This window comes from Dipodascopsis tothii (genome assembly GCF_038497935.1).
Source record: "Dipodascopsis tothii strain CBS 759.85 unplaced genomic scaffold V1510scaffold_3, whole genome shotgun sequence".
Taxonomy (NCBI): domain Eukaryota; kingdom Fungi; phylum Ascomycota; class Lipomycetes; order Lipomycetales; family Lipomycetaceae; genus Neoaidaea; species Neoaidaea tothii.
In genome coordinates, this window is record NW_027117987.1 from 489,487 (window position 1) to 513,192 (window position 23,706).

The 23,706-nt window shown below is 69.5% G+C and overlaps 11 protein-coding genes across 11 annotated transcripts; 4 read left to right on the forward strand and 7 right to left on the reverse strand.

Moving 5' to 3' along the window:
* Positions 1 to 249: 249 nt before the first annotated feature.
* On the reverse strand, positions 250 to 1,927 carry V1510DRAFT_359910 (peptidase S8/S53 domain-containing protein; the record flags this gene model as incomplete). Its single annotated transcript, XM_066930990.1, has 2 exons — positions 250 to 1,227; positions 1,535 to 1,927. The coding sequence occupies 2 exons, from the start codon at positions 1,925 to 1,927 to the stop codon at positions 250 to 252; spliced, it is 1,371 nt and encodes a 456-aa protein (XP_066791290.1).
* Positions 1,928 to 2,940: 1,013 nt separating this feature from the next.
* Positions 2,941 to 4,027, forward strand: V1510DRAFT_411065 (uncharacterized protein). The gene has a single exon (XM_066932831.1). It carries the CDS (start codon positions 3,243 to 3,245, stop codon positions 3,924 to 3,926), a length of 684 nt encoding a protein of 227 aa, XP_066791291.1. The 5' UTR covers positions 2,941 to 3,242; the 3' UTR covers positions 3,927 to 4,027.
* A 304-nt stretch (positions 4,028 to 4,331) lies between these two features.
* On the reverse strand, positions 4,332 to 5,630 carry V1510DRAFT_411069 (uncharacterized protein). Its single transcript, XM_066932832.1, has one exon. The coding sequence runs from the start codon at positions 5,419 to 5,421 to the stop codon at positions 4,510 to 4,512; it is 912 nt and encodes a 303-aa protein (XP_066791292.1). The 5' UTR covers positions 5,422 to 5,630; the 3' UTR covers positions 4,332 to 4,509.
* Positions 5,631 to 6,120: 490 nt separating this feature from the next.
* Positions 6,121 to 7,532, reverse strand: V1510DRAFT_359713 (uncharacterized protein; the record flags this gene model as incomplete). The annotated part of the gene is made up of 3 exons (XM_066930980.1): positions 6,121 to 6,818; positions 6,850 to 6,921; positions 6,953 to 7,532. Coding segments are annotated over 3 exons (1,350 nt in total), but the record flags the coding sequence as incomplete, so codon positions are not given.
* A 3,762-nt stretch (positions 7,533 to 11,294) lies between these two features.
* V1510DRAFT_411074 (ammonium transporter AmtB-like domain-containing protein) lies at positions 11,295 to 12,883 on the forward strand. The gene has a single exon (XM_066932833.1). The coding sequence runs from the start codon at positions 11,340 to 11,342 to the stop codon at positions 12,777 to 12,779; it is 1,440 nt and encodes a 479-aa protein (XP_066791294.1). The 5' UTR covers positions 11,295 to 11,339; the 3' UTR covers positions 12,780 to 12,883.
* V1510DRAFT_411076 (PCI domain-containing protein) lies at positions 12,818 to 14,843 on the reverse strand. Its single transcript, XM_066932834.1, has 2 exons — positions 14,731 to 14,843; positions 12,818 to 14,194 (listed from the first exon to the last, which is right to left on the reverse strand). Exons 1-2 carry the CDS (start codon positions 14,773 to 14,775, stop codon positions 12,884 to 12,886), a joined length of 1,356 nt encoding a protein of 451 aa, XP_066791295.1. The 5' UTR covers positions 14,776 to 14,843; the 3' UTR covers positions 12,818 to 12,883.
* Positions 14,844 to 14,863: 20 nt separating this feature from the next.
* Positions 14,864 to 16,136, forward strand: V1510DRAFT_411078 (ketopantoate reductase PanE/ApbA C terminal-domain-containing protein). Its single transcript, XM_066932835.1, has 2 exons — positions 14,864 to 14,948; positions 15,102 to 16,136. Exons 1-2 carry the CDS (start codon positions 14,933 to 14,935, stop codon positions 16,121 to 16,123), a joined length of 1,038 nt encoding a protein of 345 aa, XP_066791296.1. The 5' UTR covers positions 14,864 to 14,932; the 3' UTR covers positions 16,124 to 16,136.
* V1510DRAFT_359853 (uncharacterized protein) lies at positions 16,128 to 17,291 on the reverse strand (the record flags this gene model as incomplete). Its single annotated transcript, XM_066930986.1, has 1 exon — positions 16,128 to 17,291. One exon carries the CDS (start codon positions 17,289 to 17,291, stop codon positions 16,128 to 16,130), a length of 1,164 nt encoding a protein of 387 aa, XP_066791297.1.
* Positions 17,292 to 17,351: 60 nt separating this feature from the next.
* On the forward strand, positions 17,352 to 18,332 carry V1510DRAFT_411080 (uncharacterized protein; the record flags this gene model as incomplete). Its single annotated transcript, XM_066932836.1, has 1 exon — positions 17,352 to 18,332. A coding segment is annotated over one exon (776 nt), but the record flags the coding sequence as incomplete, so codon positions are not given.
* On the reverse strand, positions 18,116 to 20,458 carry V1510DRAFT_231159 (uncharacterized protein). The gene is made up of 3 exons (XM_066930517.1): positions 19,898 to 20,458; positions 19,817 to 19,864; positions 18,116 to 19,784 (listed from the first exon to the last, which is right to left on the reverse strand). The coding sequence occupies exons 1-3, from the start codon at positions 20,199 to 20,201 to the stop codon at positions 18,319 to 18,321; spliced, it is 1,818 nt and encodes a 605-aa protein (XP_066791299.1). The 5' UTR covers positions 20,202 to 20,458; the 3' UTR covers positions 18,116 to 18,318.
* Positions 20,459 to 22,952: 2,494 nt separating this feature from the next.
* Positions 22,953 to 23,480, reverse strand: V1510DRAFT_346941 (uncharacterized protein; the record flags this gene model as incomplete). The annotated part of the gene is made up of 1 exon (XM_066930823.1): positions 22,953 to 23,480. A coding segment is annotated over one exon (528 nt), but the record flags the coding sequence as incomplete, so codon positions are not given.
* Between the last annotated feature and the right edge of the window lie 226 nt (positions 23,481 to 23,706).

Sequence of the window (23,706 nt, forward strand, 5' to 3'; positions counted from 1 at the left end):
AACCCATAAACTCAAGCCACAAACAAAAACACAATGTATGCGTTCGCTTGACCCTGCAAGCCCCGTAGGACCGACCTGGTCCAGGGAACAAATTTATACTATATTATAAGACTGCTGTGCAGTCGCCACGTCGAGCGTGTGGCATGATCACCGGCGGAGACATGTCAAGATCAAAACAAAGCGTAGGATGAACTCAAGGAATCAAAAAAACGCCGATTCAAAATCTCTAATGCGGTCCACACCTGCCATTTACAACGACCAGAAGTCCGAGAGGTTGCCACCCGCACCGTTGTAGATGAGAAGGTTGGGGGTGTCAGCGGGCAGGTCCGACAGAGCGTCGGGAGTACCGTAGGCCAGGACGTTGGCCTTGAGCTTGGCCGGCGTCAGCGGAGCCGTAGCAAACTCGGAGTCCGACGAGGGCTGGAGCGAGACGAAGTAAGCCAGGAGACCGGCAACGTGGGGCGAGGCCATCGAGGTACCCGAGATGGTGTTGAGAGCGTACTTGGAGCCGATCCAGGTCGACTGGATGTTCAGGCCAGGACCGAAGATGTCGACACACTTGCCGTAGTTCGAGAAGTACGCACGCTCGTCACCGAGAGTCGAGGCACCGACAGTGATGGCCTTGTCAGCAGCAGCGGGCGAGTACGAGCAGGCGTCGGCGTTGTCGTTGCCGGCGGCAACAGCGAAGTGGATGCCAAGCTCAACAGCAGCGTTGACAGCCATGTCGAGCGAGGGCGACTTGCCACCGCCGAGCGACATGTTGGCGACCGAGCCCTTGAAGCCCTTGGTGCCCGACTGCGACTCCTTGACGTGAGACTCAGCAGCCCACTCAACACCCTTGATGACGTCCGACATGGTGCCCGAGCCGTTCGACTTGAGGACCTTGACGGCAACAACCTTGGCCTTCTTGGCGACACCGTACTTCTTGCCGGCGACGGTACCCGAGCAGTGGGTGCCGTGGCCGTTGCCATCCTGGTCGACATCACCGCTGGGGATAGTCTTGCCCCAGACGGCGCGGCCCTCGAAGTCGACGTGCTCGATGTTGATACCGGTGTCGATAACGTAGGCAGTCACACCCTCACCGGCGCCAGTGTCGTACAGGTACTTGTTGAAAGTACCGAAGTTCAGGGCGTTGCGGTGCGAGACACGCGAGAGACCCCAGGGGGCGTTCTTCTCGGTGTCGGCCTCCGAGGCGTAGACCATCGAGTCACGCTCGACGTACTCGACCTGCAACGTTAGCACAATCCTGGGCACCCATCACACGGCTTAGCGCGGTTGCCACGGAGCCAGCCCGGCGGCATCAGCCGACGCGGTGGAACCGACGCCGGCTAAGGCCGCTGGCGACACGTCACATGACACCCAAGCGGGCGGGTCAGGGTTGTGGCGGTGCAGGCCGCCTGGGCAACGGAAACAAGCGGAACGCCACTTGTTTCGGTTATCTCGGCGGCACCAGCCACACCACCGTTTATCACGCCCTCCAGTGGGCACGGGTGCACCGACCCGCCCGCGCGCGCGCGCGCTCAGCTATACTCACATCGGGGTGGCGGCGGATAAGCTCGATGACAGCGGCATCGAAGCGGCCAGAGTAGCCACGGAACTGGCTGGTGAGCGTGTAGATGTGCTTCAGGCCGTGCTCCAGGCCGGAGATGAGGAAGGGCGACTCCAGGCCGCGCTTCTGCAGGCCCTCAACACACTCGCGGTGGACAGCCGAGACCCAGCTGTGGTGCTCGGTAGCGACAGCATGGTCAACGTGCTTCTTGAAGACGATGATGTACTGGTCCGGGATGACGTGCTCAGACGCCGTAGACGACGTGAGCAGGGGCGCGAGCGCCTCCGGACGGAAGAAGCTCTCGGTCTTGAACGACTCGGGGATGACGAGCGCAGACACCGCCGAGATGACGATAGGGGTGATGTAGAAGAACTTCATGTCGCTTGCTGTCTAGATGGTCGTGCAGAAACGGAACGGTACAACGAGAGCAGAGACCAGATCAATCGGCCGAAACTGGCGGAACCCGGGGCTAATTATAAAATAAACCGGCGGCTGCTACTATAGATATAGGCAGCGGAAGAGAGAAGGGAAGCACGAGAGAAAGGGAAGAGAGGCGGATGGTTGGAAAGTATATAAGGCGGAGCGAGGCGACTAGTTAAAATCGCTGCGGTTGAGGTGCTGGAGCCGGACGTATGTGGGTACGATCTAGATGGCTTGCTGGGGCCTGGCGAGGCAACAAGAGTCAGCGGAACGGGGTTAGGGCCCGCCTAATCAGCTCTCGCACCTAACCCGCTTACTCACGCCTCCGCCCGCGGCTTATCTCTGGGCCTAGCCGGCTTGGGCGCGCTGCAGTCTCGTGTCATCGCGGCTGCGGTGGCACATGCCCGCCGCCGCCTACGTCGCCGTGAGCAACTTCCGTTTCGGGGGCCGTGCCGGCCTGCGCAGGGGCACGGACGGCCTGCTGGCGCCGGTGGCCGATAGGGGCCGCTGCGGTTGAGGCCGAAGCGCGGCCGCGCTGCGCGCGGCCTGCGGCCCAGAACGTCGCGCCGCGTCGCGCTTATGCCGCACACGTCGCGCGGCGCGGCCCCGGCGATGGCGTGCGGCGCGCGGCACAGGCACGCCCTGTGACACCATTGCTATCTGCCGTCAGCCGCCGGCGTAGGCACAGTCATGCACCGCCACGGCAACGGCCGCGCGGCTCACGCGGATCACACCGTCGGCCGGGCGTCCACCCGCCGGGTAAGAGACTCGCTCCGCACCGCGGACCCGGACCGGCCCGCGTCCGTGGACCCTGTGGACGCGTCCGCGGCGGCCGACAGCCTTCCGACGGCCCGGCCGCGGCCGGCGCCCAGCGCCCGTAGAGCCTGCCCAGCGCGTCCGCCCGTCGCCAGCGCGCCCTGCGCCCTGCACGCCGCTGTCGCCGCAGTCTGCTGGCACGTACCCCGCGGCCAACGGGCCCGCTAGCCGCGCCATCGCCAGCGCGCCAGCGCCGCCGCCGGAAGCGGCCACGTCGGATTGCGCCACTCTCGCCCGACCGCGTCCATCCACCGTCACCAGCAATCACACCTGCACGTTCATGTCGGGTGATAGCGCCGCCGCTGTACCCTAGCTGGACCCTAGACGCGGATCGTGCGTGCCGACGCCTGATATTCGCAACTCTCTTCCGTGCCGGCTCCAGCCGCGGCGTTGCTTAGAATGGATGCGATTAGCACACGACTGAGCCGCCTTGAGCAGGTCCTATCGGTGCCACCGCATGACGCTCGCGGCCGCGGCCCTGATCCCGCGCCGGGCGCTAGCCTTGCCAGCGAGCCCGGCCCTAGCCCGTCCGTGGCCGGCCGGATCGAGACGCTCGCGGCCGAGCTGGCAAGCCGCGGCCTGGCGGCGGACGCCCGGTCGGCCGGCGCAGCCGTCACGCGCCCGATGCCGGCGCCGCCGGCGCTGGCCGATGCCGAGCGCCGTGCCGTGGTGCTGGCTCACGCGGCCGACGTGGCCGCGGTCGCGGCCGCGGCCGATCGCGTCGCGGATCTGGCCCGCCACGTCCCCCCGTCGGCGCCGACGCTGGCCCTGGCCGCATCATACGGACCGCACGGCACCGATGCGGCTGCGCTGGCCGCGCTCGACGGCCGGCTGGCCGAGCTCGAGCGGCTGGTGGACTCGGTCGAGGCCTCGTTTGCGGCCGTCGCCGATCGGCTCGTCGGCCGGTCCCTGGTCGCCGTCAACCAGGCCTGGGCGGACGCGCACGACCGGCTGGCCGCCGCCGAGATCCGCGTCATGCGCGCCGAGGCCGCCGAGGCCGCGCGCGCGCGCACGTAAACACATACAATACATTGAACTAATTACAAACACGTCGGCCGCGCCGCACGAGCTGCGGCGCCGTCGCCGTGAGACCCAGACAAATAATGTTTTTTGGAACAGACAAAACCACGGATACCAGTAGTAAGACAAAAAACACGTAGGAATATAGATTTGGAGGATTTATTACAAGATACCGTGAAACCAATGCATGAGAATAACATCAAGGGTAATATATAGTATAAGATACTGTTTATATGCAATATATGCAAACAATCATGAAACATAAGGCGACTGGCGTCAGCGGTGCCGGCGACGTACGTACCTCGAGTCCCGGTCCGGGGGTCGGGGACTGGGGTGCGGCCAAAATCGGTCGGGACGCCGGGCGGCTATATGCTAGGGTGGTGGGTATATGGTGCGGCTATATGGTGCGGTTATATGAAGGTCTCTCGCGTGCGCGCCGTAGGGAGCGAGTGCTCGAGGGCCGCTGTCTGGACAGGCTATGGCCGCTGCGATGTATAGCCGCCGTGGAGTATAGCGCCGTGGCGTATAGCCGCCGTGGCGCATAGCCGCCGTGGCGCATAGCCGCCGTGGCGCATAGCCGCGCGCAGGGCGCACCCTCGACGGAGTCAGCCGCCGGAGGCTCGCCCGCACGGGCAACATGCCCGCGCCCCAATTACCCGCATATACCCACCGCCCCGGGTAAAAACCCGCAAAAATCCAAAATGTTAGCCGCCCTTGAGCGCAACGTCAGCGCCGGCCCGCGGCGCGGCCACCGACATGTGCACCGCGCTGCCGTGGTTTTTCTTTTTCTTCGACTTCTTGGCTGTGCTCATCGTCCACTGATTGAGGTCCTTCCCCTTCTTGGGCGCCATCCGCGACGAGCTCGAGATCGCCGCCGTAAAGTTCGAGATCGACGACGACAGCGACGACACCGACTCGGACGAGATCGATGCTGCCGACGCCCACGTGTGCGCAGCGTCGGCCGCGCCTCCAGCTGCCGGCCCGACCGCCCACGCCGGATCGTACATGGACGCGTACGTGGTTGCGGCCGGCTTGGGGTCTTTTGGGAGCCCGCTATAAACGGGCGCGCCCTCGGCCAGCGGCCGCGCGCTCTGGCTGCCCCGCCGATAGTAGTAGGTCTCGTCGTCGTCGTAGCCAAACGGCAGGTCCTCGTCCTCAATGTCTGGCCGGCCAAACGGCTTGTAGTAGACGCCGTCGCGGCCGGCGTTGGCGTTCTCGGCGCCGTCGAGCACGACCGACGCGTACGACTTGGGCAGGGTGGCCTTGGCCGGCGTCTGCCCGGCGTCGGCTGGCTTGAGGAACATGGCCGGCTGGGCCGGCTTGGCCGCCGGCCGCGACGAGTCCGCGTTCGCGTAGACGCCGGCAAAGCCGCCAGACAGTTTCGGCCCGGCCGGCATCGAGAACGAGCGTGCAAACGGCTGCCGCCGCGGCAGCTCGCTCGACCGCGACTCCGGCATCAGCTCGTCGAGCAGCTCGGGCGTGCCCGTGGACGACGCCGACGACGATGCCGACGACGCGCGGTTCGCAAACGGCCGGCCCGGCTCGAGCGGCTGCGCCAGATACGGCGCCGGCGTGTCCGTTCCGCACGCGTCCAGCGGCAGGCCGTCGGTGGCCATGTAGCTCGCCGGCGTCACAAAGTTGTCCAGGCTGTCCGGCGGCGTCTGCGGCTCGGTCCGCAGCAGCACCGTGTCGGGCGACGAGACGTCGCTGTCGTCTTCGCCGAGCTCGGCCGGCAGGGTGAAGCCGCGCGGGTCGAACGGCTTGGCGAACTGGTCCGGCCGGAAGCCGTCGAGCCCGTGCGGCTGCTCGGCCGGCGCGGCCAGATCGGCCGTCGCAACGCCGCCGGTCTTCGGCTCGTCTGCGGCCCGTGGGGACACCGACGGCTCGCCGCGGTCCACCGGCACCGCGTCGTAGTGGACCTGGTAAAACAGCGGGAAGCCGTTGCCGTAGAACGGGATCAGGTACCCGATCGGCTGCGGCATCTGCTCGCCGTGCACCAGCTGGTCGTCGCCCGGAGTCCGCGGCGGCGCCGACTGCGACGTCGGCGTCGACGGCACCGAATGCCGGTCCAGCGCGTAGTCGGGCACGAGGCAAAAGTCGGCCACGTTGAACATCGGGCTCATGCCGTCGACGCCGTAGAACGACGGCATCGGCTGGCCCGGCAGCCCCGCCGGCAGCACCGGCCCGTTCTTGCGGTACGACATCTGCCGGTGGTAGAAGAACCCGCCCGAGCCTTTGCGGCCCTGGTGCGACATGCTCCGGTTGAGCTTGCGCGACAGGTTGCTCACCACCGGCGTCTCGCGGTCATGCGCCGGAAACTCGTACTTGGCCAGGCAGGCGTCGAGGTCGCCGTCGCGCGCCAGCTTGTCGAACGCGCGGCGGAACTCGAGCTGGATGCCCTTGGCCGAGATGTCGTCCACCGTGTTGCCGAGGTTGCGCGACGTCACCAGCGGCTCCTCGATGCAGAACCGGTTGTTCTGCATAAAGTGCCAGCCCTTCTCGGTCTTGGACAGCAGCCGGCCGTGGCGGATCGAGACCACCTTGGTGTCGTACTCGAACTCGAACGTGTACCAGCGGAAGAACGCAAAGAGCAGGGCGCCGAGCGACTCGGTGTTGGCCTGGCCGAAGCCGGCGACGGCGCCGAGGTCGTCGCAGAACGAGACGTCGACGCCGTTGACCTCGCGCGCGGCGTGGTCCAGCTGGTGCAGCACCGGCAGCACCGGCGTCTTGCGCAGCTGCAGGAAGCTGATGATCAGGCAGATCCACGAGTACGACGACAGCGTGCCGCCGCCGGCAGCGTCGTTGAGCATGCGCTGCTTGGCCCACCGCTTGATGACCATGGCGAACGGCCGCACGCGCGCGTCGACCTGCACGTACGTCTTGATCATGCGCGTGTTTTCGAGCGCCAGCGTGTTGTTGACGTTCATGTCGCACGCGATCTCGAACTCGGGGTCCCAGATCTTGACGATCGGCACCTTGGCCCCGGGCACGCACACGATGCGCTCCATTTTGTCTGCCGTCAGCGCGCCCGCGGCGGCACTTACGCTTGGCCCAGAACCGCGCGAGCATGCACACGTTCTCGAGCTCTTTCCAGGGCGTCGTGATGCAGAGGTCGACTGCGGTCAGCGCGGTCGCGGCTGTACGTACCGTCCGAGTCGGCTGAAAACAGCAGGTTCTCGGTCGAGCCAAAGGGGAAGACGCGGATGCCGCGGTTGGGCCACTCGTCGTTGAGGAGCCGCTCGAGCTTGCGCACAAACTGCTTGCGCCGGTCGACGCTCTCGGCGGACGGCAGCAGGTCCTGGTAGACGGCCTCCATTGCCCGCGTCAGCCGGTCGTCCTCGTCCGGCGTGAGCCGCTCTTTGACCCGGGCAGCCGCCGGGAGCGACGGCGGCGACGCGCCGAGCGAGTACGGTATCCGCCGGCGCGAGTTCATGAGCGCTGTCTCGAAGGGACACGTGCGATGGTAGGGGTTGGCGGCCGGGGCCGGAGCCTTGGGCGCGGCCGGAGGCGCGGCAGGCGATGCAGATGCAGAGAGGGATGCGGGGATGTTGGCGGGCAGCGATGCAGAGGAAGCCGGGACGGCCGCGGCCGGAGCCGCGGCCGGCGCTGCCGGCGAGGCCGCGGCCACCGCCTTTGCCTTGTCGTCTCCCGGCGGCGTGTACGCCACGACCGGCACCGACTTCGCCCGGTAGCCGTGCTCGCCGTGGTACGGCGCCGTCGGCGGCATGTAGACCTGGTTCTGCGGCGAGACCATGTACATGCCCTGGCTGTTCTGGCGGTAGAGCACAGGCTGGTAGTACAGCGACATGTTGCCGCCGACGGCGCTCTTGATCTTCGGCAGCCGGTCCGCGGACGGGTGCTTTTTGTAGAGCTGCGGGTTGTGCGGCGCGTGCACCGGCGGCTGCGCGGCGTTGTAGTAGACGTACTGGTCGGCCGTGCGGCCCGGCACCTGGATCCACTTGGCCGTGCTGGCGAACGTGCCGCCGGCGGCCGCGCTGGCGGCGGCCGCGAGGTCTGCGCGGTCCGCGCCGTCGCGCGACGGCGATCCGCTGCGCGACGGCGGCCCGCGTGGCGGCTCGAGCGCGACGTTGGCGACGCTACCGGCAGAGCCCGCGCCCGCAGCTTTCGGCAGCCAGTACTGGCCGCCGGGCCCGACCGCCACGCACGGCACACCGGCCAGCGCCTGCACAGTCGGCAGCGCCGGCACGGCGCCTGCGCCCGTCGCCGCGACGCGCGGAAAGTAGCCTGTGGCGGCATGCGGCGCCGGCACCGTCTTTTCCGCGCCCACCGGCGCCGGCGATCCGATCGAGAACGTGTGCCGGCGCCGGGACGCTGGCGACCGTGTCCGGTGGCCGTGCGCGCCCGGCGCGGGGCCGTCGGCGCCGGCTGCGGCGCGCGCGGCCGTGGGCCGGCCCGGCTCTGACGACTTTGCCTGGTCGATCATTGCTCGGCGCGCGAGTTTTTTTTCCGGGAAAAAAAAGGTAGACGGGCAGGAGGCAGCGAGAGTGTGCTACAGCGGAGTCATTCAATGTGCTTGTCGGGTGCTCGTGGTGGCCGCAGATCGGGTGGGGTGGGCTCGGGCGGCACGCAGACGCCTGCGCCAGTGCGGGTCGGCCCCGGGCGAGACGTAAATGCGCGAGCGACGCGGGCACGGCCTCGAGCGGCGCGTGCGGCGCGGCGGGCGGTCGTGGGCGCGGCGCGCGATACCGAAGAGGCCTGGGGCGGCCGCTCGACCTGGGCTGTGGACGTCAGTCAAATTCGCAACCCCGGCGCGCGGCGGCGGCCGCAATGCCGGCGCGCGTGGCCGCCTCGGCCAGCCGGCAGCCGGCGGCCGGCGGCCGGCCGGCCGGCAGCGACGGGTACGGACCTGGGCGCGTCAATCAAACAACGTGCGCGGGCAATCGGCGCGCCTGGGACGGACACGGGGCGCGGGCGATGGTCCGGGGGGGCACGCGCGCTTCGAGCGATGCTGGGATTCTGGCGACGTGCAGCCTGCGGTCGCCTGAGCTGGGGTTCTGGTGCGGCCTGAAAAGAGGGATGGGCGAGCACGGCGTAGCAGTAAAAAAGGGTAGGAAACACATCCAGCGCCCGACGCAGGCCGCGGGCCGGGCTGACTAAACACTCTACAAGCCGCACGCCAGCGCGCCCGCGGCCGGCGACCCCGCAGAGCCGGCCGGCCGCGAGGGCCGACGATGGGCGCGCGGGCCGGCCGGATGGATGGCTCGCGGCGCGCGCGCGAGGGCGCTGGCCGGTCGGCCGCGGCGGGGTGCCTGCGGCCGCGTGCCCGTCACTGGCGGGCGGCTCTGGACTGGGTCCAGGGTTGGTGGCGGAGGGCGGACCCGCGGCGGGCCGTGGCGGGCCTGTAGCGGGCCGCGTGGTACCAGGTACCGCTGGTACCGGCTACGCTCGGTCACAAGTGCTGGGTAACACGGGGACGGGTGTGCGGAGGCGCTGGTACCCGCGAGCTGCATGCGCGGCGGGTCGCCCACCCCGACCCGCGCGGCGACCCGGCCGGCCGGCCCGGCTGCCCTGGCCCTGGCCCGGCCCTGGCGCCCTGGCGCCCTGGCGCGCGATCGGGCGGCCAGGTAAACACGGCGTGTCGGATTTGAGTTCGCAGCCGTTACCCGGCCGATCGCGCCCACGTGTGTGGGGCAGCCTGGCGGCTGAACAACGGCGTACGCCGCGGCGTGGCCGGGCCGGCGCCGGGGACGCCGTCGGGCCGCTGGCGTGGCCGTGGCCGCGGTGGCCATGCCGCGGCGGCGGCGCGGCCGTGCCGCGCCGCCGCAGCGCGCCTCACGACGCAAGGCACCGTGCGGCTGGCCAGGCTCCGGCCCGGCCGGCAGCTGCACGCTACCCGGCCTTCGTGCGGCGCACCCTAACCCTGGCATGACGTAGCGCGCCTCGCGTCCGCGCGCCTGATCCGGCCGCCCAGTCGCCAATGCGGCGGTGCTCTTGGCCGCGCCCGCGCCCGCACTGGGCGCGCGGTCGGGCGACCGTGGCTCGGGCCTGACTCACACTGTCTGAGTCACGGCCGCACAGACGGCGCCGCGTCTGTTCTGCGGCCGTGCGCGCGACCACCCCGTACGCCGTCGGCGCCGCGGCCCACCCGCGGCGAACCCGGCACCGGCCCCGGAACCACCGCGCGGGTCATCCGACGGCGATTAACGGCCTGGGGCCCCGGCCAGTAGCGTTTGCGTGTGGCTGGCGCTAGCGGCCGCCAGCGACGCCACACCCGCACCGCCCCGGGCACGCACCCTCCGGCGGCAGCCGAAACACGCCACCTACGTCGTGGCGCAGGGCAGCCGCCCGCCCGCCCGCCTGCCCCTGTGCGCGTACGCTGCGCGCCCGGCTGCACCGGCCGCCGTCCGCGCAGCCCCAGCCGCACAGCAGGTGCGTCCGCGCGCGGCCCGGCTGTTATTGGGCGCCCATTGGACGTCCGCAGCCTCGGTGGCACCGGGACCGCTAGCCGCCTTGGGCTGGCCCACGCTAGCGCCGGCCGGCTGCGCTAGCGCGCAGGACCGGCCTCCTAACCCTGGCTGCCTAGGCCCAAAGGTGCCACCCGCGTCAGCGATTACGAGCCGAGCCGCCGGCCGGGTCGTCCGACCGCCGCCGCCGCCGCGTGGGCAGGGGGGCCAGCCGTCGGGGGACGTCCGTCGGGCCTGTGGCCGCCGTCCGGCGCGGCGTCGGACGCGCGCGCATGTGGCGGCCGATCTGCGGCGCCGGCCGCGCGCCGGCGCCACGAGGCGCTGACCATCGCGCAGCCGGCCAGTGGCCGCCGCCGCCCCAGCCTGCCCCAGCCCCCGGCGGGCCCGGCACGGCCGGATCGCGCGTCGTCGGCCTGCCGCGACAGCGTCCCAGGCACGAGCCGCCAAGCGCGCCAGCTTATCTAGAGTTCCGCGGCCGTGCTAATGGCCGCGAGCCAGAAGCGCAAAATTTTTTCTCTGTAATTAACAACGAACACAAGCCACCCCCGCCACGGTGCGCGCACCACGCCGTATCTCGCCGCGCCAGGCTGCATACGGCGCCGCGCTCGTTGTCTAGCACTGCATGTCCGTACCATCTCATGCAGGTGTCAAATCCATACTAGCCCCGGCTGAGACAAGGCACGCCCGGCCGCGGCCTGAGCCATCCAACCGCCGCCCAAGGTGTGGCTTGTGTTCTCTCCGGCGCCGCGCCGCGCGCTGCAGCCCGGCTCGCCAAGACCCCCCGGCGGGAAGGAGGGTGCGCAGGCCGCAGGCGTGCAGCGCGATAACGTAGCGGCAGCGCGCTACCTGGCTGCCGGCGGCCAAGCACGCACGCCGCCGTGGCCTGGCCATTAAGGTTAACGTTCACCCTTCTGGGCTTACTTCTTCAAGGGCGATCTAGCACGAATCGGCCGGCGTGGCCCCGTTTAGGCAGCCAGACCAACCGTCCGCGGTGCCAAGATTCCGAGCGTCGGCGGCTCGGGCGCGCCGCCGCAGGTGTCTGGCCATCGTATATAACACCCGGCCGTGCTCTGTCTTCGCCAGCGACCTTCCCCGAGCCCGCCTAAAGAATGCTGGACGAGCGCGCTGTGGCGTACAACGGCACGACCGCCACCGGCGGCGACTCGGTCACGACCGACCTCAATGTGTACTACTCGATGGGCGACACGGCCTACGTGATGGTCTCGGCGGCCATGGTCTTCATCATGGTGCCCGGCCTGGGCTTCCTGTACTCGGGCCTGGCGCGGCGCAAGTCGGCGCTGTCGCTGATCTGGGCGTGCATGATGGGCGGCTCGATGGCCATCTTCCAGTGGTTCTTCTGGGGCTACTCGCTGGCGTTCTCGTCGACGGCGACGAACGGCTTCATCGGCAACCTGCACGCCTTCGGCCTGCACAACGTGCTGGGCGCGCCGCCGGCGGGCACGCCGCTGGTGCCGGAGCTGCTGTTTGCCATGTACCAGGGCATGTTCTGCGCGGTGACCGTGGCCATCGTGATGGGCGGAATCGCCGAGCGCGGCCGGCTCTTCCCGGCCCTGGTGTTCTCCTTTGTGTGGGCGACCCTGGTCTACTGCCCGCTGGCCTGCTGGGTGTGGAACCCGAACGGCTGGGCGTTCAAGTACGGCGTGCTCGACTACGCCGGCGGCGGCCCGGTCGAGATCGGCTCGGGCGTCGCCGGCCTGGCCTACTCGATGGTCCTCGGCCGCCGCAAGGAGAAGCTGCTGCTCAACTACCGGCCCCACAACGTGTCGCTGATCACGCTGGGCACGATCCTGCTGTGGTTCGGCTGGCTGGGCTTCAACGGCGCGTCGTCGTTCGGCGCCAACCTGCGCGCGGTCTACGCGTGCTGGAACTCGAACCTGACGGCGGTCTGCGCGGCCTTTGCGTGGTGCGTGCTCGACTTCCGGCTCGAGAACAAGTGGTCGGCCGTGGCCATCTGCTCCGGCTTCATCTCGGGCCTGGTCGCGGCCACGCCGGCGTCCGGCTTCGTGCCGCTGTGGGCGTCCGTGCCGCTGGGCATCACCGCCGGCGTCGTCTGCAACTTCGCCACCAAGGTCAAGTACCTCGTCCACATCGACGACTCGCTCGACCTGTTCGCCGAGCACGGCGTCGCCGGCATCGTGGGCCTGATCTGGAACGCGTTCTTCGCGGCCGACTACGTCATCGGCCTCGACGGCGTCAACCTCAACATGACCGGCGGCTGGCTCAACCACAACTACCGCCAGCTCTACGTCCAGATCGCGTACGTGCTCGCGTGCGCCGGCTACACCTTCGTCGTGACCGCGCTCATCTGCCTCGTGCTCAACCGCATCCCGATGCTCCAGCTGCGCGCCACCGAGGAGGCCGAGGTCAAGGGCATGGACGAGGACCAGATCGGCGAGTTTGCGTACGACTACGTCGAGGTCCGCCGCGACTTTCTCGCGTGGAACAAGCCGACCGCGACCGAGGGCGTCGTCGCCGACCCCGAGCCGTCGGGCTCGAGCACGATGGGCTCGGCCCACGAGAAGCACTAGCCGGCTCTTTGCATACGCAGCTCGCCCCGCCCGCCGGCCGGGCAGCGACTGCGGTCATACACGCGCCCGGATGGCGCCGATAGTAATACACACGTTTTGGTAGACTAGGCGCGGCCCTCGAGGCCGAACACGGACCGCCCCAGCGTGGCGACGCCGGACGTCCACGCGCCCAGCGCGTCGAAGCGGCTGGCCTGGCCGGCGTCGCCCGGCCGGTCGATCTCCAGCCAGCCGTTGACCTGGTCGATCTTGGCCGCCAGCCGCGCGTCCAGGATGAGCATCACGAGCAGGTCCTCGACCTCGTCGCCGGAGATGCCCAGCGCCGTGCCCAGGTGCGCCAGCGTGATCCGCCGGTACGGCTTGATGGCGTTGACCAGGAACTGCGCGCGGATCCGCCGCAGGATGTCGTCCAGGTACGACTGGATGAACGGGTCCGACATGATGTGCGCGTTCTCGGGCGCGCGCAGGATCGCCTGGAACTCGTGGATGTCCGACCGCTGGTACGCGTCCACCAGGTCCGTCATCGCCGTGATCTGCGGGTTCGTCTTGTACGGCTTGGTCTCCTGGCTCTCGAACGGGTTGATCTCGGTCTCGGACAGCATCGCAGCCAGCACGAGGTACTTGAGCACCTGGATCCGCTGCAGCGACCCGGCCTCGTCGTAGTTGCGGAAGCTCTCGAAGAAGTCCTCGCGCGCCTTCTCCCACTGCTTCTCGCCCATGTGCATCTTGCCGCCGCACTCGCGGATGACGCCCATGATCCGGGGGTGCGGGATCGCCGAGTTGATGCCCAGCGTCCGGCTGTAGAGCTCCTTGAGCTTCTTGTTGTTCTTGGTCTCGGTGTACATCTGGATCTCGAGCGCGTAGACCTCGAGCAGGTACGTGCCCTTGGACTGGTCGTCGCCGCCGTCGTCCATCTGGCACGCCTCGTGCAGCTGCCGCAGGATCTTGGACAGCCGGCCGTACTCGCGCCGGTCGAGCCAGAGCTTGGCGAGCTTGAGGTTGGTCTTGAGCCACAGCCGCTCGTTCTTGGCCTCCTCGAGCGCGGTCAGCGTCGTGGCGTAGAACTCCTCCATGAACGCCGTGTCGGTCGAGCTCGACGCGTACTCGAGGATGTTGTTGAGCGACTTTTCCGAGTAGTTGCGCGTGACCGCGGACTTTGTGTACGTGAGCAGCTGCCGGTAGTACTTGAGCGTCTGCTGCTGCTTGTTCTGCCGGAACAGCAGCTTGACGACCTGCTTGAGCGCCTTGAAGCCCCAGTCGCCGGGCTCGCCCTCGAGCTCGACGACGCCGAGGAACTCGTCGATCGCGGCCGCCGGGTCGTCTTCTTTGAGCGCCTTGGCGTTGTAGTACTTGTTTTCGATGTCGACATCGCCGTCCTCCTCGCCGATGTCGTCCTCGTCCTCGTACTCGAAGTCGTACTGCGGTCAGCATGTGTGGGGCTGAGCCGCGCACGGTGCGGCGCGGCGGCGGATCGCAGCAGGCAAGCCGCACGCGGTGCGGCGCGCATGCCGGGCGTGAGCCGCACATCGTGCGGCGCAGGCCACCGACACGGCCGCGCGCCAGCCGCACGCGCTGCGGCGCACCGAGCCGCACGCGCTGCGGCGTCCTGCGATAAGCCTGTCCCGGACTCCTCGCCGCGGCCGCCGAAGGCCGCCGTCCGCAGCCAGACGTCCAGCAGGGCTCCCTCGCCGCCAGGCGCTGGCGGCGAGCGCAGCGCGTGAGCCGCACGACGTGCGGCGCGTATCGGCCTCGTCGCCCCATCGTCCCGCGCTCCGCGCGCTGTGCCGTCGGCCCTGCCGCGCTCCTGCCGCTGCCGCCATCTCCTGTGCTGCCTCCGCTGCCGCCGCCGCTGCTGCCTCCCGCGCGCCGCCCGGCTCGCTGCCGTCGCTCCGCATCGCGGGGCCGCTCGCCCGCGCCGTCGCGCGTCCGCTCCGCGCCGTTCTCTGGTACTCACGTTCTCGTCGTCCGACTGCATCATGAAGTCGTCGTCGTCCGACATCTTGGCTGGCTCGTCCTCTCGGCGGTGTGCGATACGGCGGATGCCTGGCGACGATCCGTTGGTCGGCGTCAACGCTGGGACAGCAAAATTTCGAGATCACGACTTTTGACGCGGACCGCACCGGACCGTGCGATTGCGCTCGCACCAGACCCGGACCATGGCTGGGCGTATTCGTGAGTGAGGCGCAGGCCTGGCGCGTGCTGTCGCCGCGCGGCCGCCGAAGGAGCCGCGTCGACGGCGTCGCCAGGGCTCTGGAGCGCCGTCTCCAGGCCGTCCTCCTCGGTCGCTGCTCCGGCAGGCACCGGCAGCGAGCCAGCTGACCCCAGACATCTACGGCGTCGGCGCCGTCGGGCTCCTCATAGCGCACTCGCTGCGCCGACTGGCCAGTCCGCCGCCCGTGTCGCTTCTCCTGCGCAACAACCTCGCCGTCGACCGGTTCAAGGGCGAGTTCCGGTCGCAGGTGGCCATCGAGCGCGAGCACCAGGTCTCGTACGCGTCCGGGTTCGACGTGGGCTCGCTGCACGACACAGCCGACACCGAGCGGATCGACAAGCTCGTCCTGGCCGTCAAGACGCCCGGACTGACGGACCTGCAGGTGCTCGCGCGGCGGCTGGACCGCGACTCGACCGTCCTGCTCGTCCAGAACGGCCTCGGCGTGCTCGAGGCCGTGCAGAGCTACTTTTCGGCGAGCACGCGGCCGTCGCTGGTCCTCGGCGTCAACTCGCACGGCGTGCTCCGGCACAACTACTTCCGCGCTGAGCACACCGGCCTGGGCACTCTGAGGCTCGGCGCCGTGCCGCGCGAGGGCGGCCCGGCGGCCGGCGTGGCCGAGCTCGTACGCACGCTCGAGCAGTGCCAGGCACTGGCCGCCGTCGACGTCGGCTACGACGCGGTCGTGCTGGCGCAGATGGAAAAAGTCGTCGTGAACGCGTGCATCAACCCGCTGACGGCGATCTACGACGTGCGCAACGGCGCGCTCGTGGGCAACGTCGGCATGGCCGGCGTCGTGCGGGCGGTCGTGGCCGAGTCCGTGGCCGTGCTGCGCGCGCTGTACGCGACGCAGTTTCCCGGCCGTGACCTGGCCGCGTTCGACGCCGTGATCGAGCCCGGGCGGCTGACGGGCGTCGTGTACGACGTTGCCACGGCAACCGCGGCCAACTCGTCGTCCATGCGCGTCGACGTCCGCGCCGGCCGCACGACCGAGATCGAGGCCATCAACGGGTTCCTGGTCCGCACCGGCCGCGCGCTCGGCGTGCGCGCCCGCACAAACGCGCTGCTGGCGCACATGGTGGCCGCGCGGCTCGAGATCGAGCGCGCGGCCGCGGCCGCCGCGTTGCCGGATGAATAATGCATTAGCTATGGAGCTGGGCCAGCTCGCGCCGTTCCCGGTACAGCCGGGCGACGTCGGCCGTGAGGTCGCCGCGGGTCAGCATGCGCTCGGCCTCGGCGACGACGCGCTCGAGCACGCCCGTGAGCACCGCGCGCACGCGGAGCTCGATCTTGCGGCCGTCCGTCTGGCCGGCCATGAGCGCGTGCACGAACCGCTCGTCCACGCCGGCGACGACCGCCAGCACGACCTCGACCTGCAGCGGCAGGTCGCGGTCGTCGGTCAGGACCACGTCGCCGCCGTAGCCCCAGCCGTCGAGCCGCTCGCGGTCCTCGGCCGACAGCAGCCGCCGGACCTCGGCTGTGACGTCCAGCGCCCGCCAGGGGTTGTCCGCGACCGTGAACCCGTACTCGACCAGCAGCTTGGCGTTGGTGTGCGCGCCGTACGACAGCAGGACCTCCTCGCCGGCCGAGTACGCCCGCGTGGTCGTCAGACTGAACCGCTGCCGGGGGCCGGCCGCCGCCACGCCGACCCTGCTCTCGGTCGCGCCGTCCCGGGCCGGCGGCCCGTGGTTGACAAAGTCGATGTACGGCGCCAGCGTCAGCTGGTCCGTCGCCGCAGCCATCTCGCCCATCCGGAAGTACAGGCAGCGCGAGTTGACGCAGAGCCAGGCCCACGTAAACCGGTCGAGCTCGATCTCGAGCCCGGATCGGGCGGCCGCCGCCGCCCAGTCCGCCCGCACCTGCGCCCGCATGCGCTCCACGCGCGTGCGCACCTCCGCCGGCGCCGTCCGCAGCTGCTCGGCCGAGTACATGAGCGGCCACGAGCTCAGGTCGCGCGGCAGCACGGCCACGAACGACTGCCAGCGGCCGCCGTCGATCTGCGCCATCTGCGCGCCCCGGAACCGCTGCAGGTACACCCACAGCGCCATCGTCTGGTGGGCCGAGCCGGCCGCACCAGCCGCGCCGGCCGCGCCGGCCGCCGCCGCCTTCTCGACCGCGGCCTTGACCGTCCGAGGGTTGGCCAGCTCGGCCAGCGGAAACTCGACCAGCCGCTCGCCGGCCTTGAGCGCCCGAGTGGCCACGACACCGACGCCGCGGCCCTCGATCTGCGCGGCCACGATCCCGTCCGACACCCGGACGGCCCGGCCCTCGAGCACCGCCCGCAGCGTTGCGATCCTGGAGTCCATTGTGTGCGGCTCAAGTGCCCGAAAACCGAAAATCCTTTCGCCGCTTTTTCCCGCCGTTCACCATGTCGCGCACGCTCCGGCACGCACACCTCGCCCGCCGGCCGCTGGCGTACGCCGTGGGCGACGCCGCCCAGCGCGCGCTCGGCGGGCCGCTGTTTGCTGCCCGCCACGACACCCTGACAGACTACCGCCCGGTGGTGCTGACGGCCGAGTTCAAGCCGGTGTACACCTTCGGCCGCCAGTCGCACATCGAGCTGGCGCGCGAGAGCTGCGACAAGCCGTCGGCACTCGAGACGCGGCTGCGGGGGCTCGGTGCCGACGTCGTCACGATCCCGCGCGGCGGCAAGATCACGTTCCACGGGCCGGGCCAGCTGATTGTCTATCCGGTGCTCAACCTGCGCGCGTTCGGTCTCTCGCCGCGAGACTACATCTGCCTGGTCGAGAAGACGACGACGGCGGTGCTGGCCGAGGTCGGCGTCGAGGCCAAGACGACCAGCGACGTGGGCGTGTGGGTTGACGACGACACCAAGATCGCGTCCGTGGGCGTGCACGTCCAGGGCCGCGTGGTCTCGCACGGTCTGTCGCTGAACGTGGACCCCGACCTGGCGTGGTTCGACCACATTGTGGCGTGCGGCCTGCCGGACAAGAAGCAAACGTCGCTGGCGGCGCTCGGCGTCGACCGCGCGGTGTACGGGTCGGTGGAGGCGATGGGGGCGCGGTGGGTGGCGCGGTTTGCGGCGTCGCTGGGCTACGATGTGGCGAAGACGACGCCAGCGGCGCTGGGGCTGAAGGTGCCGTTTCCGACGGCGGCTGAGGCGGCGGCGGGGCTGGAGTGAGGCGCCGCGCGGCGTGCGGCGGGAGTGTCAGCCGCACGGCGTGCGCCGCGCCCCATGCGGCGTGCGTGCTCGGTGCGCGCCGCACACTGCGCGGCTCACGTCGCGCGCCGCACCCCCGCCGACGGCACGGCCACCGCCCACCGCCTCCACAATGCGTAAATGTACATTATTACAAGGTATGCGTACAAGATCTACTCCTCCCATGAATTGATGGTCTCCATCGTCAGCACGCCCAGCACCACCACCACCAGGGCCGCCACGAACGGCACCATCAGCGACACGCGCTTCCGGCGCGACACCAGCGCGGCCGTCGCCGCCGCCGGCACCGGCGTGCTCGTCGACCGGCGGCCCCGGCGACTGCCGCGCGAGTCTTTCCGGCGTGCTGCCGACACCAGCGCATTCGCCGCCGCGGCCGCGACCGGCGGCGGATCGCTCTCCAGCCGCGCGTCCGGCAGCCGCAGCAGCAGCTCTTGTAGGTTCCGCGTGGCGTCGTCCGCGCGCTCCTCGGCCAGCGCCGCCCGGCGCTGCCACTCGTCCGCCGCGGCCCGCGTAGCCTCGAGCTCGGCCAGCAAGATGTCGGCCGTGTTGCGGTCCTCCTCGGCCTTCTCTAGCAGCGCGATGGCGTCCGCCGGCGGCGACTCGCGCGCGCGCGCGTCCACCTCGCGCGGCTCGTCGTCGACCTCGCGCGCCAGTGTCAGCTCGCCCTGCACGTGCGCCAGCTGCGCCTGCAGCCGCTCCAGGTCGTCGTCGCGCGCGGCCAGCGCCTGCTCCAGGTCCGCCGCGCGCGCGCGCTCGTCGTCTGCGGCCTCGCGGGCGGTCTGCAGCGCCACGCTCAGCTCGAGCACGTGCTGCTGCTTGGCCTCGGCCGCCGCGCTCTCCTGGCGGTCCGCCGCCGCGGCCAGCTCCGTGCGCGCCGTGCGGATGTTCTCAAACATCTTGGTCGCGTGCGCCAGCTCCGCGCCGTGCGCCTTGGCGCTCTCCAGCTCGCCCTGCAGCTTGCGCACCAGCAGGTCCACTGTCAACGGGCCCTGGCGCGCGTACTGCGCCTGCGGCACGAACCGCGACACGACCTTCGGCCGGCCCGCGCCCCGCGCCACGCTCGCCGTCCCCAGGCCGCCCGCCTGCAGCGTGCGCCCGTAGTCGCCGTGCGATCCCGGCCCGGCCGGATCGATGTCAAACGGCGACAGCGCGATGCCACCGCCAAGCGCGCTGCCGCCGAACGCCGACGACGAGTACATGCTAAAGCCCACCCGCTCGACCTTGGCCGCCACCCGGTGGTGCTGCACGGCCTTGCTGTCGTCCGACACAATGTCGATGCCCAGCTCGAGCACGTCGTCCGCCCGCAGCTCGGCCGGTTCACTCTCCTGGTTCTCTGGCGACAGCCGCTGGCCGTTGATGAACGTCCCGTTCGACGACTTGATGTCGCGAATCCACACCTGCCCCGTCTGCCGGTCCGCCCAGATCTCGGCGTGCTGCCGCGACAGCACGCGCGAGTCAAAGTATCCGTTCTCCGGCGTCGGCTGCGTGCGCGCGTTCAGCTGCCGCCCCAGCAGCAGCGTCGCTGGATGGAACGGCACATGGATGTACTTGCGCGTGAACGTGTCGTTCATCGGCGACAGCACCAAGTACGCCGCGTCGCCCTTGCGCGTCTCCCGCTCTGCCGTCAGCGCGCGCCCGCCGGTCACTCACTCTTCTTGCCCGAGTTGCGTCGCGCCAGCGGATCCGTGTTCAGCGTGCCTACCGTCAGCCCCGTCGCCCGCGGGCACGCACCCTCCAGCAGCGGCACCTCCTTCTCCACGACCTTGCCGTCGTCCTCGCGCTCCGGCCCGCCGCCCGCGCCGCCCGCCGCCCGCAGCGCCGGCGCCGGCGTCTGCTGGCTGTTACTCCGCGCCCGCCCCGTCTTGCGCGGTCGCGCGCCCCGCCCGGGCTCCACCCGCTCCTCGTCGCTGCCGACGATCGTCGTCTCCGACAACGTCGGCGTCAGCCCGCCGCCGTCCGCCTCCATGCTCTCCTCCTCGACGCCCGCTCGCTTGCCGGCCTCCAGCGTGCTGTGCCGCAGCGCGAGCGTGGCCATGTCTCAATTAGATGTCCTGCCAGACCGCGTCTGGATGCCTGATTGGAGAGATTGCCCGGCTGCGGCGTAAATCATCCACGATCGATGCCGACTGCCCAGCCCGCTCGCTGCACTTTTCCAGGTGATGCGCCGCCGCACTCGTGCTCACACCTACGCACTTGTTGTGATGCCCCGTATTTCCCAGCACGCCCGCGTCCGGCGGAGTGAGATCGCCGCCTCCCAGCCTGCGCACGCGCCGGTGCCGCGCCGCGTTCTACAGGTGCCAGCCGCGGCTGGCAGCTACGCCCGTGTGCTAGCGGCAGCCCGCTCGGCCGCCGCTGGCATGCAGCCCGCTGCGGCAGACCGCTGGCGCGCCTGTGTCTGCCGCTGCGACCCGCCTCGCGCCAGCGCGCGACCCGCCACAACACGGGTCCCGTCGCGCGCCCTTGCCACGCCGCGTCGACCCGCGCCGTGTCGACCCGCGCCACTACCCGTACTACCGCCTGCAACGGGTCGTCCCGTCCGCAGTGGCTAGACCGGCCGGCCGCCGGCCTCTGTCGGCCGCGCCGTTGCCAAAGGCCACGTCGACACACTCTTCGCCCTACCGGGCGGCCTCGACCCGGCGCCGTGGCTGCCCCGGCCCGTGCTTAGCCACTCGGGCCCAGCACTCTCCGCCCCGGCGCCGCCGCTGGCAGCCCCGACCCGCTGCACGCTCCCAAGCACTCCTCACGTAGCTGATTCCCGACGTTGTCTCCGCCCGACCGCCCTGTGCCCCTCCCGCTTGCGTAGCCTTGCCGGCCGCCGCCCGCCCGCCGCAGCGATCGGCGCCGCCCGTGTTTAGCACACGTCCTGTCCAGCCGGCATAGTGTGTCTGTAGCGCGTGCTAGTGCTGTCTCTATAGTTAGCGCGTTGTTTAGCCGTGTCGCTGCTGCCACTGCTCCTGCTGCATTGGTTGCTGCCGCCTGGCGTTGCTATGATGCAGCTTGCATCAGAGCGATGCAGCTTGCATCAGGGCGACGCAACTGCCTCCGCTTCGGTTGTATGCGACGGATGTTTACGCCCTGCTGATGCCGCTTGCGTGCCTGTAACCGCACTGCCGCACGCGTGCCTCCGCGTCCGAGCACCTGAGCTACGTCAGCCGCTGTGCACCCCGGCTGTGCCGCCCTCCCAGTTCTGCCGCCTTCTACGACCGGCTGCCTCGCAAGCTTGCGTGGCTGCGTGTCTAATGCTCGTCGGCCGCACCAGTGACCCGTCGCATTGCTCTCTCAGCCCTCTGTCGTCGCGACCCTTGCACGTAGCCCCACAGTGTCCTGCGACAGCATTATCTGGACCCCTCTGTGCTGCATCACTGGCTGGACCCTGTCCGGCCGTCCTGCTGTCTCTGTGCTGGCTTCTGCTATTTGATATCGCTGGTTGCGCAATCTAGACACGATCCAGGGGTTGACACCGCCTGGGTCTGATCGATCAAAGCCCCGGGTCTCACCTGCCCCTCGCTGGCGTGGTCTAGTCGTCTAGTCCCGCGCCAGGTCGGCACCGCGCAGGGGCCGTAGGTGCTGCCCATTGCCCATGGATGTCACATCCGCTGTCGTGACCCGCAGACCGAGTCTGGCCGACCCGCCGCTCGCGTTACTCGAGAGACACCGGGTCACCGGACCATTACCAGTGCCTCGGCTCGGCGGTCCGGTTGGCCGCCGATTTGTGGCCGTTGAACCCCACCCGTACCGCTCTGTTGGATGCTCTACATCAGCCGTGCCTTCGGCTGCTTGAGTTGCTGAGCGACTGGCAGCCCACCTCGCTGGCTCATCGCCGTCGACACAGCTGCCCAGCAGACACGCCGGAGCAATAACTTGCTCTCCGCACATGCTTCCACGGCGCAGGCTCTCCTGCAGGAACCAGGACGGTGACAGCCGTTTTGCGAACCGTTGCGCGTTGGCTTGCCAACGCGTTCTCGACCGAGCTGTCGACCGTGCGTGCTCACCAGGCACCCCACGGACGCCTAAAGGGAGCAGTCGGTGTAGACGGCTTGGTCCTACAACAGCACCAGAGGTCTGGACACCTGTAGCAACAGTCGCCCTGGCCTGGCAGGGTCTGTCGGTGGCAGCCTTTGTGGAGCGCTGGTTCGCATGCATTATAATATTACAGTTCTGTACATTACACCTCAACTTCGTAGGCTCATTCAACAAGGTATCGGTGGCCGGAGCCGTCGTGATTCGTGTTCGTCTATGCGTTATTAATGCGGGGAGCCGGTGATTCCGGCGGGGACTCTGTGGGCACGTAGGCAGCCAGCACGTCGTCCGAATCGTCGCCAGAGGTGTCCGGCCTCGACGTCGGCGAGTCCGCGACACCATCGGCGGTCTTGACCGCGGCCACATCTGGCTCCTCGGCTGGCAGTGCGGACGTGGGCGCGGTGACCGCAGCCTCCACAGGCTCAGTAGACATCGCAGACATGGCCTCGGCCGTCTCGGCCACCTGCGTCGCCTCGGTCGGCGCAACCTCCGTCGCGGTCTCGGTTATGACGACGGCCGTGGCCACGCGCACCGGATCCTCGGTCTCGGCCGCAGCTTCCGGCGTCGCCGGCTCCGAGTCATCGCTGACCTCCACGTCCGGCACGACCACAATCGCGCCGGCAGCCTCGGCCACCGGCACAGCCGGTTCGGGCTCCGGCACGGATCGGATCGCATCCACAGCGCGCACTAGTTCGGCCGTGGCCACGTCGTCGACGTCGACCGGGCGCGCGTCCGGGCTGTCGACGCTCTCGACAGCGTCAACCATCTCCTCCACGTCCGAGCCAGGATCGCGACCCGACGTAACCTCCTCCAGCACCGTCTTGAGAGCCTTCAGCTCTTCCTGCAGCGATGACAGCAGGTTGTTCTTCTCGCTCACGACCGCCGCAAGCTGGCGGCTGCGGTGCTCGGCTGCCTCCTTCTCCATGCGCGCCGACGCAACCATCTTGTTGGCCTCCTCGAAGAGCTGGCGGGTCAGGTCCTCGACCTCCTGCTCGATCGAGCGCTTGTCCTTCTCGGCGCGCAGACGCTCGCGCGACTCCTGCATCAGGCGCTGCATCAGCGCCGACGTCTCGATCTCGACGTCCTTCTTGTCGACGAGCAGGCCCTGTGCGAGCTGCTCCTGGTGCTCGCGCTCGAGCTGCTCGAGCTCGGCCACGCGCCGGTGCGCCACACCGAGCTCGTGCCGGGTCGACGCCAGCCGGTCCTCAAGGTCGGCCTGGCGCTCGACCGCCACAATCAGCTTCATCGACAGCGCCGCCAGCTCGCTCTCGGTCGGGTCCAGATCGGACGAGCTCGGCGAGTGCGACTGCTCGCGGCGCGCGGCGATGCCTTCTCCGGCGCCGCCAAACGCGCTCGCGGTGAACGACGTGGCCGTCATCGTCGTAAACTTCTTGAACCGCAGCTGCAGCCGCCGCTTGCGCATGGAACTACTCTCGTCCTCGTCGTTGTTCATCGTGCCGGCTCGTTTGCCAATCTCCGCTGCCGGGGGGAGCCCGCGCGGCCCTGGGTCCGCGCTCTGC

What these genes read in the sequence shown, in the direction of transcription:
- V1510DRAFT_231159 (XM_066930517.1), bottom strand. Translation starts at nt 20,201, where the DNA reads ATGGCCACGCTCGCGCTGCGGCACAGCACGCTGGAGGCCGGCAAGCGA. An exon ending in GGAGGTGCCGCTGCTGGAGG is followed by an intron (nt 19,865 to 19,897) that starts GTGCGTGCCCGC and finishes GGCTGACGGTAG; the next exon opens with GCACGCTGAACACGGATCCG. An exon ending in ACGCAACTCGGGCAAGAAGA is followed by an intron (nt 19,785 to 19,816) that starts GTGAGTGACCGG and finishes CGCTGACGGCAG; the next exon opens with AGCGGGAGACGCGCAAGGGC.
- V1510DRAFT_411076 (XM_066932834.1), bottom strand. Translation starts at nt 14,775, where the DNA reads ATGTCGGACGACGACGACTTCATGATGCAGTCGGACGACGAGAAC. An exon ending in TGCAGTCGGACGACGAGAAC is followed by an intron (nt 14,195 to 14,730) that starts GTGAGTACCAGA and finishes TGCTGACCGCAG; the next exon opens with TACGACTTCGAGTACGAGGA.
- V1510DRAFT_411065 (XM_066932831.1), top strand. Translation starts at nt 3,243, where the DNA reads ATGACGCTCGCGGCCGCGGCCCTGATCCCGCGCCGGGCGCTAGCCTTG.
- V1510DRAFT_411074 (XM_066932833.1), top strand. Translation starts at nt 11,340, where the DNA reads ATGCTGGACGAGCGCGCTGTGGCGTACAACGGCACGACCGCCACCGGC.
- V1510DRAFT_411069 (XM_066932832.1), bottom strand. Translation starts at nt 5,421, where the DNA reads ATGGCCACCGACGGCCTGCCGCTGGACGCGTGCGGAACGGACACGCCG.